The sequence below is a fragment of the Thamnophis sirtalis genome, unplaced genomic scaffold (assembly GCF_051295495.1).
Source record: "Thamnophis sirtalis isolate CommonGarterSnake01/CBP01778 unplaced genomic scaffold, rThaSir2_p1.2 scaffold_17, whole genome shotgun sequence".
NCBI classification, from domain to species: Eukaryota; Metazoa; Chordata; class Lepidosauria; order Squamata; family Natricidae; genus Thamnophis; species Thamnophis sirtalis.
The window spans coordinates 1,291,089-1,309,324 of NW_028261397.1; the positions used below are offsets into that span (position 1 = coordinate 1,291,089).

At 49.2% G+C, this 18,236-nt stretch overlaps 1 protein-coding gene across 2 annotated transcripts in view; it reads right to left on the reverse strand.

Annotated features, from left to right (window-relative positions):
- The window catches only part of PHF12 (PHD finger protein 12), a 57,404-nt gene that overhangs the window by 22,513 nt on the left and 16,655 nt on the right, over positions 1–18,236 (reverse strand). For both annotated transcript variants that reach the window (XM_087702922.1, XM_087702921.1), the window contains exon 3: positions 1,960–2,032. In XM_087702922.1, coding sequence (XP_087559048.1) covers positions 1,960–2,032 — 73 coding nt within the window. The remainder of the gene's footprint in view (positions 1–1,959; positions 2,033–18,236) is intronic.

Consider the following 18,236-nt stretch of genomic DNA (forward strand, 5'->3'; position numbering starts at 1 on the left):
ACTAATAGATAGATAGATAGATAGATAGATAGATAGATAATGAAAGATGATAGAGAGATACATATATAGACACTGATAGATAGATAGATAGATAGATAGATAGATAGATAGATAGATAGACTGATAGATAGATAGACTGAGACAGACAGACAGACAGACAGACAGACAGACAGACAGACAGACAGACAGATAGGATAGATACCATAAATGGATGATTGGATAGACAGACAGACACAGTGGATGGATGGATGGATGATTGATAGACAGACAGACAGACAGACAGACGATAGACATACATACATGATGGATTGAAGAGAGACAAGAGATCAGACTCTAGAGGGAGGGAGGGAAGAAAGAATCTGCTCTGGAGGCTGATTTGGAACCTCCCAGGGCTGGGAGGAAACCTCTGGTGCCCCCCACTTGCACCAGGCTCTCCCGTCTGGCACTGCTGCTGCTGCTGCTTCCCCCCCCTTCAGGCTGGGGGGAGGGACTTGCAGTTGGAGCCCAGCCCAAACGCTTCCCCTCAGCCCCCCTGCGCCTCCTCCCCCCCCCCCCCCGCAAGGAGGAACCCTGGGGGACCCCTCCTTCTTTCTCTGCCGCTGCTGCTATGGAAACCAGGGGGGGGGACGGGGACACTCCGGGCTTTTTGAACTGGCTGGAAGGAGGCGGGGCCTTGGCAAGGGAAGCGCCCTCCGGAAAGGGGGGAAAGGCCGATGCCAGCCTCCGTGGATCAGGGCCAACGTGCCCCGCCCACAGCTGCAATGGGCCCAAGGAGGCCGGGAGCCCTGAGCTGCCCAGGAACAAGGAAGGGCTCATCCCCAGCTGCAATTCACTCCAGGGAGTTACTCCTTAGGAGTGTGTGTGTGTGTGTGTGTGTGTGTGTGTTGTAGTTTATCAGATTGACTCAGACTTCTGTCCCTCTGAGGTCCGTAAAATGAAGACCTGGATTGTTGGGGACAAGAGGCTGAATCTGTAAACAGCTTAGAGGGGGCTGTAAAACCCCTGTGAAGGGGTATATAAGTCTAAGTGGTATTGCTATTCTTCCCTCCCTCCTTCCCTCCCTTTTCTCCCTTCTTCCCTTCCATCTTTCTGTCCATTTTTGCCCCTTCTTTCTCTCCCCTCCTCTCCCTTCCTTTCCTTCGTTCTCTCCCTCTTTTCCTCCCTCCCTCCCTTTTCCCTTTTCTCCCTTCCTTTCTCTGCCTACCTTTCCCCCAGTCCTTCTTTCCTTTCCTTCCTCCCTCCCCCCACTTTCTTCTTTCTCTCTCCCTTTCTCTCTGCCCCCCTCCCTAACTTCCTGCATTGGTGGCGCAGTGGTTAGAAGGCACTATTGCAGGCTAGCTCTGCCCACTTCCAACAGTTGGATCCCGACTGCCTCAAGGTTGACTCAGCTTTCCGTCCTCCTGAGGTCACTAAAACGAGGCCTCAAGATTGCTGGGGGGGGGGTCCCTCAACTGGCGAGAGGGGGTTGTAAAGCACTAGGAAACGGTACAAAAGTCTAGGTACCATTGCTAGATTTTCTCAAAATTTATAATGCATTTTCCCCTTTAAGAGTGTGTGTGTGTGGGGGGGTTATAATAATTGGTTTTCATTTTTTTTTATTTCTTTCCCCCCCCCCCCCCCCCGGGAGTTGATGGCAAGACGAACTGATGTCATTAATAATTAGTACAATATGATATTGGCTATGTAACAGTATACATGAGATTATATGTTATGGAAAATGGAAAATAAAAACGTTTTGCTTAAAAAAAAAGAGGGGGGGTGGAAATAAAATAAAAGGTGGCCTCTTTTTTGCCTGCTGCAAAAGTACCAGCTGTGCTTTTTCTAGGCTTATTTCCTTACAGCTGTTGGGAGCCATTCTTCGTCTCCCAGAGAGGAGAGGAAAAAGGGTGTGTGTGTGCCCGTGTGTTTGTGTGTGTCCCCGTCCGTGTGTGTGTATCCGGATGCCCCAAATCTCTTTACCTTCCGGCGCACGGTGCAGCGATGGCACATCCATTCCCCGGGAGGCAGCATCTCCTCGCTCAACGGAGGGTTGCTGTGGGAGGAGACAAAAAGCACAAATGAGTTGTGTACATCCTGGAAACCTCGGCAAAGCGTGCGGAGATTCGACAACATCCCAGGCGACAAGCAGAGCAGGTTCCGCTTCTGCGTCCTGCTTGGATCCCTTGGGTCGTTTTCTGTTGTTGCCCTCCTTTGCCCGGGAGAGAGGAATTCTCCCCAGTTTTTTTTAAAAAAATTATTCATTATTATTATTATTATTACAAATAACTCAAGGCGGCGCAAACATATCCAACATCTCTCTCCTCCTCCTCCTATTTCCTCCACAACAACAACCTTGTGAGGCGGTCCAGGTTGAGAGAGAGATAGATTGGCTCAAAGTCACCCAGCTGGCTTTCAGGCCCAAAACAGAACTAGAACTCCCTGACTCCTGGCGATTGGCCCCAAAGTCACCCAGCTGCCTTTCAAGCCTAAGGCGGGTCTGGAACTCCTCACCTGCTGGCGATTGGCCCAAAGTCACATAGGCGGCTTTCACAGCCAAATGCAGGAAAGTCTTTGGCGTTCTAGCCCAGTGCTTTAACCACTAAACCAGACTGTTCCTCCTATGAGAAACTCCCAAGGAGCTGAACTCCTTCCTCTGGGCAGCCTAAGGGTTCTGCTCCCCGGTTTACTCCTTCCTTGGGACCCCATAAGTGCATCCTGGGACTGGTCACCTGAAGCCTCCTGTGAGTGACCAAAGGCTTCTAATGCCACATTTTAATTCCAAGGCTTAATTCCAGGGCTGCGCCTTCTGATAGCGGCTGAATTTTCTCACCCCTGAGCTGCCCAGGACAAGCCTTGCAGAGTATGGAGCCTGCAAGAGTCCCTACATGGAAAGAATGACTTGTGACCACTTTTCACACTTATGACCGTTGCAGCATCCCCAACCCCAATGGTCACGTGATTTGTATTTGGCTGCTTGGCAGATAACTCACTTTTACGAAGGTCGCAGCATCCCCGGGTTACGCGATCCCCCTTTTGCGACCTTCTGAGGGGCAAAGTCAAAGGGGAAGCCAGCTTCACTTAGCAACCGGGTTACTGCCTTAACAACTGCGGTGATCCACTTAATAACCATGCGAAGAAAGGTTGTAAATTGGAGCAAAGCTCACTTAAAAAAAAGTGTCTCCGTTAGCAACATAGATTTTGAGCTCAATTTTTGGTCGTAAGCCACTACATCGCAAAAAAGATGTGGAGGCTTTGGAAAAAGGGCAAAGAAGAACAACTGATGAAAGGCCTGGAGGATAAAATGTGGGGAGAACGGAATTGCAGGATTTGGGTCTGGCCAGACTAGAGAAAAGAAGGATTTTTTGGGGGGGGGGGGGACATTGATAGCAAGATTCCAGTATTTGAGGGGCTGCCCCAAAGAGGAAGGGGCCAAGCTATTCTCTAAAGCAGTGTTTTTCAACCTTTTTTGTGCAAAGGCACACTTTTTTTCATGAAAAAAATCACGAGGCACACCACCATTAGAAAATGTTAAAAAAAATTAACTCTGTGCCTATATTGAGTATATATAAAGTGTTTTTCCCACGGCACACCTTACACTATGTCACGGCACACTAGTGTGCCGCGGCACAGTGGTTGAAAAACACTGCTCTAAAGCACCAGAGGGCAAGGCAAGAAGCAATGGATGGAAACCAATCAAGGAGAGAAACAACTTGGAGTTAAGGAGAAACTTCCTGACAGAGAGGACAATTAACCAGTGGAACAGCTGGCCACCAGAAATCGTGGCCGCTCCATCACTGGAGGCTTTTTAAGAAGAGACTGGACAGCCGCTTGTCTGATAATGGTCGAGGGTCTCCTGCCTGAGCAGGGGGCTGGAATAGAAGACCTCCAAGGTCCCTTCCGGCTCTATTCTGATTCTGAAACAATGGATGGAAACTAATCAAGGAGAGAAGCGACCTGGGATGCAGGAGAAACTTCCTAACAGGGAGAACAATTAACCAGTGGGACAATAACTTGCTTCCAGAGGTTGTGGGTGCTCCATCGCTGAAGAGACTATAGACAGTCGCTCGCCTGAAGGGGTCTAGGCCTAGGATCTCCTACTTGACAGGGGGTTGGACTAGACAGCCTCCAGAGTCCCCTCCAATTCTATTCTGATTGACTGACTTCCTGTACTCAGGATTTCAGCTGCTTTTGCCTCTTTGGGGGGAAGCCCCACCCATCCACCAAGGCTGGACTGCAAAGCAGGCTTCATCCTCACTTTTGTGAGCCCCCCCAGAACCAGCTGGGGATGAGAACCAGTTGGGGATGGGGATGGAAGCGAGACCCCCCCCCTCTTGCCTGCCAGAGCCCCAAAGCTGCAGCTCCTATTGAGAATCAGCCACATTAACAATGCAGGAAGCCAGCCAGCCATTTTGAGAGCAGGGAAGCGAGTGTGACCGGCAGCCTCCAGAGGCATTGTGAGAAAGCCACCGCTGGGAAAGCTGCAGTTGGCCTCGCTTGGCCTCCTGGTTCTACCACCCCCCCTATTAAATTTCAGGGGTCAAAACGGCTCACCCCAAATCCAGACCACGGCAGAGAAGGGGTGAGCTGATTTTTCCCCCCCCAAAGGGTGGTTTTTCCATATGCAATTTTCACAATCCCAACGGACACCTATCTACTCATTAGAATAGTGTTTCTCAACCTTGGCAACTTGAAGATGTCCGGACTTCAACTCCCAGAATTCCCCAGCAGTGGTTAGGACAGTGTTTCTCAACCTTGTCAACTTGAAGATGTCCGGACTTCAACTCCCAGAATTCCCCAGCCAGCATTCGCTGGCTGGGGAATTCTGGGAGTTGAAGTCCGGACATCTTCAAGTGGCCAAGGTTGAGAAACACTGCATTAGAAGAACTTGGAGGAAGATGGCAGCAATATGGCTGGATTACTGCAACGCGCTCTACATGGAAAGTGTTCGGAGACTGCAACTAGTCCAGAATGCAGCCGCGCGAGCGATATTGGGTGTACCTAGATACACCCACGTCACACCGATCCTCCGCGAGCTGCACTGGCTACCCATTGGTCTCCGGATGCAATTCAAGGTGTTGGTTATTACCTTTAAAGCCCTACATGGCTTAGGGCCAGCATACCTCCGAGACCGCCTACTGCCACATTCCTCCCAACGGCCGGTGAGATCCCACAGGGTGGGCCTCCTTCAGATGCCGTCAGCCAGACAATGCCGGCTGGCGGCTCCCCGGAGGAGAGCCTTCTCTGTGGCTGCTCCGACCCTTTGGAACGAGCTACCTCCAGAAATCCCGGACCTTGTCCACTCTCATGGCCTTCAGGAAAGCTGTGAAAACCTGTGTTGTTTTTAAGATGTTTTTATTGTCATTTTTTAAAAAATTATTCTTCTTTCTTCGATGTAAGCAGCCCGGAGTCCTGCGGGATTGGGCGGCCTATAAATCGATTTAATAAATAAATAAGTAATAAATAAATATGGAAATGTAGACTGAACTGGAAGAAAGTTTATTCAACGGAGTTGTTCCGTTACTCATCCAAGTAACTTCTTCAGTTGGAAAAATATATATATATATATATATTGGGGGGTTAGGCATAGAGTCCGGGAGTCGTCGGAATGAATTAACTTTTGCAGGGGTCTCTCCCCAAAATGAAACGCAGTAGGGAAATGTAGACTCAATCAATTACTACGTACAAAGACAGCAGCAAAGTAAACCTGAAGAAGTGGCGTCCTGCTAGCAACCGCTCAAATTACTCCTCTGATTAGCTGGAAGACGCCCAGGCAAACAGCAGGGCCTACTCAGAGTGCTACTAAGACGTTACTCGCCCATTCTCTCCGAAGCTTAGCTGCTCTGACACCCGGGTTTTGCTAGAGCCCTGCTCTGCGTGACCCAGTTAACGCTTTCAGCCCTTGGATAAAAGGCATCTAAGGTGCCTCACTGCCAGTTGTGACAGGAGGCAGCCCCCGAGGGCCTGCACAACACGCAACAAAGAGTGTTCCCAAGATTGTTACGCTGCTTGGTGCTTCCTTCCAGGAAGTGTCTGCTAAGATTCAGGGCCTGAGGGCAGGGAGTGAGGTCTTCCCGTTGCGCCATGTTCTTACAGGATGTGTGATGCATTCTGCAAAATTGTCAGACAGACCAAGAGAGAGAGAGAGAGAGAGAGAGAGAGAGAGAGAGCCAGCCAGCCAGCCAGCCAAATCTGCCTGACTCTGAATCACTTACAGCAGGGTGGTCCAACCTTGGGAACTTTTGAGACCTGTGGACTTCAACTCCCAGAATTCCCCAGGCAGCAGGGAGTCAATAACTTTTATTGAAAGGCATAAGTTTCCCTGAGCTGTAGAGTTACAAGTCAATTCAAGGTTTATTAGTCAAAGACCAGAAGACCAGAGCAAGTTAAAAACACTCAAGGAACATCCAGTTTAAAACTGTAGAATAAAATAATAAAACAACAGATAAAAATCTGTATTAAAACCACAACTTGGCATCCCATCGATCAGTTGCACACATGCAAAACACCTAATATCGGACCTTAAAACTCTTGAGGCCTGTGGCCATTAAATACTGAAATGCAGGAGAGACACAATGCCAAAGGGTTTTGCTGCATTAATTGTGTGAAGTAGCTATGAGGGATGACTCCCCTGGGGAATTCTGGGAGTTGAAGTCCACAGGTCTCAGAGTTCCCAAGGTTTGATTCCCCTGACTTACAGGCTTATGCAATGAATTTACATGGCAGCTTCTAAGATGCTCAGAACTGTGTTGAGTTTTCCTGTTAAAACCAGGCTCACTTGCTGTTTTTCCACTAAGTGTGTGACACATAAAGACAATTCAACACCTCATTTTTTTTCTCCCACGCCCCTCATGGCCAACTCTGCCATTCTGTAAAACATTAATGGATCCCCGAGGCCCTGACCCACCCTGGTGCTTCTGCCCAAATCCTTCTGGGGTGAAAGTATCCTTGGGTCAGCTGCCCAGCAGGGCTCCGAAGTCACTGGAGAGAAGCAGGACAGTGGGGAGAGGGGAGGCAAGGACGGCCCCCAGGCAAGCATTTCTCTCCTGGAAACTAAGCAAGGAGAGCAGCAACTTAGAACTTAAGGGGAAATTCCCCCCGACAGTGAGAACAATTAACCAGTGGAACAACTTGTGCCTAGAAATTGTGAAAGCTTCAACACCGGAGGCTTTCTGAAAAGTATAGGAGTAGGGGGTTGGACTAGAAGACCTCCAAGGTTCCCGTTGTTCTGCTAAGGATGGAAACTAGGAGAGAAGCAACCTAGAACTAACTAATTCTGGGAGTTGAAGTCCACAAGTCTTAAAGTTGCCAAGTTTGAAGTTGCCAAGTTTGAAGACCACGTTTAAAGTCCACAAGTCTTAAAGTTGCCAAGTTTGAAGACCTCTGATCTAGTCCACCACCCCCCCTTTCCCCACTGGGCCGAAGCAGGAGACCCCTACCACACCATTTTTGACAGATCCTGTGGTCGTCGTCCCCCTCTCTCCTTTAAGACAACCGACAAAAGCCAACTCTTGATAAAACGGTTATTCTTTCTCAGAATAATCAGCAGAGCAATCTTGCCCCCCCCCACCCCCCCACCCCGGAGGTCTCCAGTTTCGGCCACCAGCATCTTCATCTGGCTGCTGTGGGTCTAACTGGTTGAGGCCCGGGGAGAATCCATTTCACCTTCCAGACGGGTTCTATAATTAGGCTGCAAACCAATCGGGCCGCCGTTCAAGAGGAAAGCCGATACCGAAATGAAACACGATCCCCGGCGGCGGCGGCTTTCGGCTCCGGCAAAACCCGGGGACTTTCAGAAAAGCCAAAGCCACAGAACCTGTTTTGTCCCGCAGAAACCTTTTCTTCAAGGAGAGAAGCAACCTAGAAGGAGAAATTTCCCGACGGGGAGAACAATTCATCCGTGGAACAAGAACTGGCCTCCAGGAGTTGCGGCTGCTCCAACACTGGAATTGTTTAAGACGAGATCGGAGAACCATTTGTCTGGAGGGGGAAGAGGGTTTCCTGCCTAAACAGGAGGGGGTTGGAGTTGGAATAGAATAGAGCTGGAAGGGACCTCAGAGGTCTTCTAGTCCAGCCCCTTGCTCAAGCAGAATAACTATGCTATGCCATCTCAAGACAAGCGACTGTTCAGTCTCTTCTTAAAAACCTCCAGTGATGGAGCACGCACAACTTCTGGTGGCCAGCTGTTCCACTGGTTAATCGTCCTCACTGTTAGGAAATTTCTCCTGAATTCCAGGTTGCTTCCCTCTTTGATTAGTTTCCATCCATTGTTTCTTCTCCTGCCTTCTGGTGCTTTGGAGAATAATTTGACCCCCTCTTCTTTGTGGCAGCCCCTCAAATAATTAGAACACTGCTATCATGTTTCCCCTGGTCCTTCCCTTTATTAAACTAGCAGAATAACAGCATTGGAAGGGACCTTAGAGGTCTTCTAGTCCAGCCCCCTTGCTCAAGCAGGAGACTCTATACTGTTTCAGACAAATGCCTGTCCGATCTCTTCTTGCAAAACCTCCAGTGACGGAGCAGCCACAGATTCTGGTGGCCAGCTGTTCCACTGGCTAATTGTTCTGTTAGGAAGTTTCTCCTGGATTCCCGGTTACTTCTCTCCTTCATTAGTTTCCAACCGTTGTTTCTTGTCCTGCCCTCGGGTGCTTGGGAAAAATAAGTTGACTCCCCTCTTCTTTGGGGCAGCCCTTCAAATATGGAAATGCTCCTATCGTGTCTTCCCCAATTCTCCTTTTCTTTAGACTGGCCGAAAACACGAATCCTGCAATTCTGAATCCTGCAATTCTGTTCTTTGTATGTTTTGGTCTCCAGGCCTTTGGTCATCTTGGTGGCTCTTCTCTGAAGTTTTTTCCAAAGTCTCCACATCCTTTTTTTGTAATGTGGTGACCAAAATTGGTCGCAGGATCCCAGGTGTGGCCTTGCTAAGGCTTTATAAAGCGGCACTAATACTTCACCCCGTTTTGATTCTATGCTTCTGTTTATGCAACCCAGGATTGCGTTAGCTTTTTTGGCTGCTGCACGCGGCTGGCTCATGTTTGAGAGATCGTCCACAAGGACTCCAAGACCCATCTCCCAGTGACGGTCTTTGAGACAGGTCCCACCTCATCTGGACCTGTAGCTTTGAGTTTTTTCCTGCCTAAATGATGGGAAGGCCTCCAAGGTCCCTTCCAACTCTGTTATTCTATATATTCTAACCCCTCCGCAAGTGGAACAGAAAGGACTAGAAACCTGAGGTGCTCACAGCTGCCGAGGGTTTCATCTTTGTCAACAGGAAGTCCAGGAAAGGCAGCCGGCCGAAGGGCTTCGGGGAAACAAAGGCCCATCTTTCAGCCTCCCCTCCGTTCCAAATGAAAGGGTGACTCAGAGCAGTTAGCTGGCCAGTTTAATTATCTTAGTTAAGAGTTTCTGTTTTGGCACCTCCCAGGAAACACAATTTCTTCTTCCTTTTAGCCACCCCAAAAATTCCCCCTCAACACAGGGGGGGGAGGGAGTCCTCCGCTTACGACTACAATTAGGGTAACTTCGTGGTCATTTTTGTTTTTTTACTCGAGCCCCAAAACTTCTCTTGCTAAGCGAGGCGATTGTCAAATAAGTTTTTGCCCGCTTTTACGGCCTTTCCTGCCACCGTTGTTAAGTGAAACACGATTAGGTCCGTCACACCCTTCTGAAGGGGAAGAATCCGGCTTCCCCATTGACTTGGCTTGTCTGAAGGAGATCAATAGCAATAGCAGTTAGACTTATATACCGCTCCATAGGGCTTTCAGCCCTCTCTAAGGGGTTTACAGAGTCAGCATATTTGCCCCCAACAACAATCCGGGTCCTCATTTCACCCACCTCGGAAGGATGGAAGGCTGAGTCAACCTTGAGCCGGTGAGATTAGAACCGCCGAACTGCAGATAACAGTCAGCTGAAGTGGCCTGCAGTACTGCACCCTAACTACTGCGTCACTCGGCTCTTCTCTCAAGGGACCCCGACATAAATATGAGTGAGTTGCCAAGCACCCAGATTTTGATCACATGACGGTGGGAAAACTACGACTGTCGTTAAGTCTGAAAAAACAGTTCCAGTCCCCTTCTTCAGCGTGGCACGACAAAACCGCGCTCCACTAAAGCGCGCCCGATTAAACCGTGTCGCTGATGTCATCAGCAGGGCGACAACAGCGACCGCTGAGAAAAAAGGGCGCTTTAAATAGCGCTTTGAAAGCAAGCCAATTCAAGTTAAGGTAAGGGTTAGGTTTAGGGTTAGGTTTAGGGTTAGGGGTTAATTTTAGCTTTAGCGTTTACAGCGTGCTTTTTTCGTTGCGCTGTGATGACGTCAGCTAGGCGGTTTGGTCAAGCGCGCTTTAGTCGAACGCGGTTTTGTGGTGGAACCCTTCTTCAGCGCCATTGCAAACTTTGAACGGTCGCTAAATGAACTGTTGTACGTTGAGGACTGCCTGCAGTCAGTCTCAGGGCCGATGTAGCGAGAGACATTTCCTGCAATAGATAAAACAGGGGGCTCGGGCGTATCCTGCAATCAGAGCAGAACGGGGCTTTTCCTTCTGGGCGGGAGCTGTGTGGTTTCGCCCTTAAGCCGCCGCTAAACCCGACATCTGCACCACATTACCCCCAAACCCCTTCCGTTCCCTCCCAAGTGTGCAAAAGGTTGGAGGATATTTGACTTCCTTTTCGGTCTGCTGCAATGAATGTATTTTAAGGAGCGTTTTATGATTCAGGGCTCTTGACGGATTCCCCGAGGGGCCCCTCCCGGATCTATTGGCGTAACGGGCGGGGAACGCCTTGACGCCCACCTAGCGCTATTCATGGTTTGCTCCGGCGGGCCCCGCCTTCTGTGACGGGCCCTGTTTGCCACAAGCGAATGCGAAGAGGAGGAAGTTGCACAAAGCAGCAGAAGGCAACAAAAGCTGTTGCGCCCAGGGGCCTTGCCAAGTCACCGAGTCGGAGCGGCTGAGATTCCAGAGCCGAAAGAGGCGCCCAGCGGAGCCAAGAACTCAACGTGGCAAAGAACTCAACGTCGGCTCAGAGAGGCCTCGACTCTGGAGCCGGCACTGCGGGGCCTGAAGTGAACAACAGAGGGAGGTCTGGAGGCCTTCTAGTCTAACCCCGTGCTCAAGCAGGAGACCCTGTGCCATTCCAGGCAGCCTCCCACACTCCCAAGAGCAGTGTTTCTCAATCTTGTCAACCTGAAGATGTCCGGACTTCAACTCCCAGAGTTCCCCAGCCAGCATTTGCTGGCTGGGGAATTCTGGGAGTTGAAGTCCGGACATCTTCAAGTTGACAAGGTTGAGAAACACTGTCCTAACCACTGCTGGGGAATTCTGGGAGTTGAAGTCCAGACATCTTCAAGTTGACAAGGTTGAGAAACACTGTCCTAACCACTGCTGGGGAATTCTGGGAGTTGAAGTCCAGACATCTTCAAGTTGCCAAGGTTGAGAAACACTGCCCAAGATAACCTCTACTATTTCAGATAAATGACTGTATGCAACCTCTTCTTCCAACGCCTCCAGTGATGGAGAACCCCCAACCTCTGGAGGGAAGCCCTTCCACTGCTGAATTGCTCTCATTGTTAGGCGGTTCCTAATTTCAAGGTTGGGTCTCTCTTCAATTGTCTTCTACCCCTTACTCCTTTCTCCTGCTCTCAGGTGCTTCGGAGAATACGTCAATCCCCTCATTCTCTGGGGCAGCCTCTCAAATATTGGAATTATAGAACAGAAAATAGAGCCGGAAGGGACTCACGAGGTCTTCTAGTCCAGTCTCCTGCTCAAGCAGGCCATCCTGTACCATTTCAGACAAGTCTTTTCGTAAAAACCTCCAGCGACGGAGCGTTCACAACTTCTGGAGGCAACTTTGGTTCCACTGGTTAATTGTCCTCACAGTCAGGAAATTTCTCCTCAGTTCTAAGTTGCTTCTCTCCTTGATTAGTTTCCACCCATTGCTTCTTGTCCTGCCCTCAGGTGCCTTGGAGAATAGCTTGACTCCCTCTTCTTTGGGGCAACCCCTGAGAGAGTGGAAGACTGCTATCCTGTCTCCCCTGGTCCTTCTCTTCATTAAACTAAACATACCCAGTTCCTGCAACTGTTCTTCATAGGTTTTAGCCTTAGCAGAATAAGAGTTGGAAGGGAGCTTGGAGGTCTTCTAGTCCAACCCCCTGCCTAGGCAGGAAACCCTATACCGTTTCAGACAAATGGCTATCCAACCTCTTCTTAAAGACTTCCAGGGTTGGGGCATTCACAACTTCTGGAGGCAACTTCTGTTCCACTGATTAATTGTTCTGACTGTCAGGAAATTCACGGGATAGGCACGGGATTAGATACCATCAATATGCGGACGATACTCAATTGTATCTGTCCGCCCCGTGCCAAATCAATGAAGCGGTTGACGTAATGGACCGGGGACTCGAAGCCGTCATGGACTGGATGAGGATTAACAAGCTTGTGCTCAACCCAGAAAAGACCGAGTGGCTGTTGTGTTTTCCTCCCAAAAATTCGGCCATTAATCCAACACTCAGGCTGGGGGGTCAAATTCTACACCCCTCAGAGAGGGTTCGCAACTTGGGAGTCCTCCTGGATCCACAGCTGTCATTCGACCATCATATAGCGGCTGTGACCAGGGGGGCATTCGCCCAGGTACGCCTGGTGCGCCAGTTGCGACCCTACCTGAACCGGGAGGCTCTCACAACAGTCACTCGGGCCCTCGTGATCTCTAGGCTGGAATACTGCAATGTGCTCTACATGGGGCTGCCCTTGAGGAACATCCGGCGACTTCAGCTAGTACAGAACGCAGCCGCGCGAGTGATCGCGGGTGCACCCCGATTCACCCGCATTACACCTATCCTCCGCGAGCTGCGCTGGCTACCTGTCGATCTCCGGATGCGCTTCAAGGTGCTATTGACCACCCATAAAGCCCTACATGGCAGTGGATCTGGATACTTGAGAGACCGCCTTCTGCCAATTACCTCCCTACGGCCTATAAGATCTCATAGGTTGGGCCTCCTCCGCATCCCATCGGCCAGCCAATGTCGGCTGGCAACCACAAGGAGGAGGGCCTTCTCAGTAGCGGCCCCGACCCTTTGGAACGAGCTCCCCGTAGAGATCCGTACCCTCACCACCGTCCAGGCCTTCCGCACAGCCTTGAAGAACTGGCTCGCCCGTCAGGCCTGGGGATAAGGACCATTACCCCGCCCGAATGTTGTATGCATGTTGCGTATTATTTTATTATGTGTTGTTGTCTTAGTATTGTATTGTATTGTATTCCCCTTTCCCTGGTTTCTGTGAGCCGCCCTGAGTCCCCTCAGGGAAAAGGGCGGCCTACAAATAAAATCAATTCCAATTCCAATTCCAATTCCTCCTCAGTTCTAAGTTGCTTCTCTCCTTGATTAGTTTCCACCCATTGCTTCTTGTTCTACCCTCAGGTGCCTTGGAGTATAGTTTGACCTCCTCTTCTTTGTGGCAACTCCTGAGATATTGGAAGGCTGCTATCATGTCTCCCCTTGTCCTTCTTTCCATTAAACTAGACATCCCCAGTTCCTGCAACCGTTCTTCATATGTTTTAGCCTCCAGTCCCCTAATCCTCTTTGTTGCTCTTCTCTGCACTCTTTCCAGAGTCTCCACATCTTTTCTACATCGTGGCGACCAAAACTGGATGCAAATATTCCAGGTGTGGCCTTACCAAGGCCTTGTAAAGTGGTATCAAAACTTCACGTGATCTTGATCCAGTCCCTCTGCTAATGCAGACTAAGATTGCATTGGCTTTTTTGGCAGCTGCAGCACAGAGCTGGCTCCTCTTTAAGGGATTGCCCACATTGAGACTCCAAGACCCCACACTCCTCCTTATATACTCTGAGTTGGTGCAATGTGGTGCCCAGTCCAGAGGGGTGGGAGGGGGAAAAACCCTAACCCTAATCCTGCCAAGGTTGTTAAGTTCAGGTGCGTTTTCTTTTTTTCTTACCAGTAGCATCCTATCAAAACTTCCGGGGAGTTCTGCCTTCCTTCCTTCCTCTCATCAAGGTGCATTTTGGCTACAAGGCAGTCCTTGACTTACAACCATTCCTTTAGCGACTGTTCCAAAGTTAAAACAGCGCTGGAGAAAGCGACTGATGGCCGTTTTTCACGTTTATGACTGTTGCAGCATCCCCCCCGGGGTCGTGTGATTTACATTCGGTCGCTTGGCAACCGGTTCATATTTATGACGGTCGTGGTGGTCACGTGACCCCCCCTTTTGCGACCTTCCGACAAGCGAAGTCCATGGGAAAGCCAGATTCACTTAACAACGGTCTGACTCATTTTACAACTGCAGAGATCCACTTAACAAACGGGAAAGAAGATTCGTAAGATGGGGCAAAAGCTCGCTTTTAACAAATTTCTCACGTGAGCAACGTCAATTTGGGGCCCCGTCGGGGTCGTACGTCGAGGACTACCTGTACCTGTGGGTTTGGTTTGTGTATTTAATTTATTCATTTGGTGCCTTCAAGTCAGGGCTGACTCCTGGCAGCTGCCTGGACTAGGCTCTGAACGGTTTATCAGGAGTGGTTTGGAGCTAGGCCGAGACGTCAATTTGCAGGTTTCTAGCCTTGAAGCGTTAACCACTACGCCAAGCTGCCTCTCACAGGTCAAGCAACACATGGGACCCCAAAGGGTCAGCCGGAAATCTTATCAGAATCGGATTTAGAAACGGCCAACCAGATTTGAACCCCTGGGATTTGTTCGGTCTGCTCCAGGGGTGGGTTCCTGCCGGTTCTAAGCTCTTCTATAGAAGAGGTTCCACAAATCTACTGTGCCGTTTAGAACCGGTTCCAGCTCCCCTCCCCCCGCCCGTCCGCACATCATCAAGATGAAGAGCGAGAGGAGGAATTCTGGGAGTTGAAGTCCACAAGTCTTAAAGCTGTCAAGTTTGAACACCCCTGGGTTTTTTTTCCCTAAAGGGTTAGGGGTGCGAGGGTCTTGTAACTTGACAGCTTTAAGACTTGCGTGCTTCAATGTCAGAGTTCCTGAGCCAACATGACTGGAGGAGGAATTCTGGGAGTTGAAGTCCACAAGTCTTAAAGCTGTCAAGTTTGAACACCCCTGGGTTTTTGTTTTTTCTAGAGGGTTAGGGGTGTGAGGGTCTTGTAACTTGACAGCTTTAAGACTTGCGTGCTTCAATGCCAGAGTTCCTGAGCCAACATGACTGGAGGAGGAATTCTGGGAGTTGAAGTCCACAAGTCTTAAAGCTGTCAAGTTTGAACACCCCTGGGTTTTTTTTCTAAAGGGTTAGGTGTGCAAGGGTCTTGTAACTTGACAGCTTTAAGACTTGCACACTTCAATACCAGAGTTTCTGAGCCAACATGACTGGAGGAGGAATTCTGGGAGCTGAAGTCCACACGTCTTAAAGCTGTCAAGTTTGAACGCCCCTGGGGTTTTTTTTTCTAGAGGGTTAGGGGTGCGAGGGTCTTGTAACTTGACAGCTTTAAGACTTGTGTGCTTCAAATGCCAAGAGTTTCTGAGCCAACATTTTCATTGCTAAGCAAGAGCGTTGTTAAGTGAGTTTCACCACATTTTACAAGTTGGCCACGCCCACCCAGTCACATGACTGCCAAGCCATTCCCACCCGGTCACTTGGCCGGCAAGCCACTCCCACAAAGCAGGCCACACCTACAGAAGAGGTTCTAAAAATTTTTTTGAAACCCACCACTGGTCTGCTCCCAACGGAAGACCCCGTTTTCATTAAGGGTGCAGTGACTGATGGGAGGAAAGGCAACAACAGAGAACCAACATGGTTATACGCCACCTCTGGCATCTCGTGGCAGGGGAGGCATTTATAGTGCCAAAATCAAATCCAAAATACATTTCTAGAAAGTAAAATGTCTCAACCTTATGGTGTCTCCATTGTGGAGAACAATATTAGCCTGTCACAAGTGAGGTTGTGTCCCCCACCCAAAGCTTTTTCAGAGGGGAAATTTACAAATACTCAGATGCAACTGATTAGTCCTTCCCTAGTAGGTATAGTGAGATAGAGTCAATCAATCAGAATAAAACTGGAAGGGACCATGGAGGTCATCTAGTCCAACCCCCTGCCCAAGCACTATTTCAGATCCCATCTCTTCTCCAGTGATGGTGCACCCACAGCTTCTGGAGGGAAATCTTTCCACTGGTTGATTGTCCTCACTGTCGGGAAATTCTTCCTTAATTCAAGGTTGCTCCTCTCCTTGCTTAGTTTCCACCCATTGCTTCTTGTCCTGCCTTCAGGCTCTTTCTGAGAATAAATTGACCCCCTCCTCTTTGGGGCAGCTCCTAAAACGCTGAAACCCTGCTATCATGTCCCCGCTAGTCCTTCTTTTCTCAAGACTGACCAAACCCAATTCCTGCAACCGTTCTTCATATGTTACACAATCAAAAGTCTGGTTGAACTCGATCAAGCATCCAGTTTTGGTCGCCACGATGTAGAAAAGATGCGGAGACTCTGGAAAGAGTGCAGAGAAGAGCAAGAAAGAGGATTAGGGGACTGGAGGCTCAAACGTATGAAGAACGGTTGCAGGAACTGGGTATGTCTAGCTTAATGAAAAGAAGGACGATGGGGGACATGATGGGAGTCTTCCAATATCTCAGGGGTTGCCCCAAAGAAGAGGGAGTCAAGCTATTCTCCAAGGCACCTGAGGGTAGAACAAGAAGCAATAAAATGGAAACTAATCAAAGAGAGAAGCAACTTAGAACTAAGGAGAAACTTCCTGACAATTATAGTAGTTACACTTTATATACCGCTTCATAGGGCTTTCAGCCCTCTCTAAGCGGTTTACAGAGTCAGCATATCGCCCCCACAGTCTGGGTCCTCATTTTACCCACCTCGGAAGGATGGAAGGCTGAGTCAACCTTGAGCCGGTGAGATTTGAACAGCCGAACTGCAGATAACAGTCAGCTGAAGTGGCCTGCAGTACTGCACCCTAACCACTGCGCCACCTTGGGGGGGGGGGGGGTGTCTCTGCTCTCCCAGATGCTGTATGAAAAGTTGGACTGAGAGTCACCCCAGACTTAAAACCCCCCGAAATGCCACCCCCTGGGCTGAAAAGGGGGTGCAGCAGCTGATATAAAATTATCAAGTGGGTGGGCGAATCAGAATGACGTTAATTAAACCTTACATACTTAATTATCTATTAATATTATCTATAATTAGCTATGTTATTATTATTATATTTGAACATACGAACACCCCCCCCTCTCTCTCTGATGATTATCCTGAAGATCTGGTACTTCCCAGGTTTAAAATAAATTAGGAAAGAGGTAAGCAGAAACATCAGCATTCATCCTTCCTTTTCTCCCCCGTCATCTGGGGTCTTCAGTTTGCAGGTGTGTGTGTGTGTGTGTGTGTGTGTAATATAAATCTCTGACTTTTCCAGCTCATGGCCTCTGCATCCTTATTCTATCAGCAGTTGTGGGCAACGTGGCATTGACCAGGGCTGCCCACTCTTGATTTCGTTCTCAAGATTTCTGCCACAGACTTTTTACTCACAGGTGCAAGGACTAAGCAGAGAGCTTTTTGAGACGACAGAATCATAATGGGAGGGACCTTGGAGGTCTTCTAGTCCAACCCTCTGCTCAAGGCGTGCTGTTCTGGTCAAACAGTTGCCCAATCTTATTTTTGACACCTCCAGTGATGGAGGCACCTACCACTCCAGGAAGGGAGCTGTTCCACTGATTAATTGCTCTCAACTGTCATGAAATCTCCCCTTATTTCTAAGTTGGTTCCACACACAGGCTTCTGATCCTTCAGGTGTTTCGGAGAATAATCTCCATGTGACAGTGCCTCAATCACTGGAAGGCAGCTGTCATGTCCCGTCCTCCCTAATCCTTCTCAAACCATCCATTCTCCAAAGTCCCTGGAGGCAATGGATAAAAAGTAATCAAGGAGAGAATCCACCTGGAATTAAGGAGACACTTCCTGACAGTGAGAACAATTAATCAATGGAACATCTTGCCACAAGAAGTTGTGGGTGCCACATCGCTGGAGGTTAAATAAATTTTAAGAAGAGACTGGACAGGCAATTGTCTGAAATGGTGTAGGGTCTCCTGGACGTTGGACTAGAACAGTGTTTGTCAACCTTGGCAACTTGAAGATGTCCGGACTTCAACTCCCAGAATTCCCCAGCCAGCGAATGCTGGCTGGGGAATTCTGGGAGTTCAAGTCTGGACATCTTCAAGTTGACAAGGTTGACAAACACTGTCCTAACCACTGCTGGGGAATTCTGGGAGTTGAAGTCCGGACATCTTCAAGTTGACAAGGTTGAGA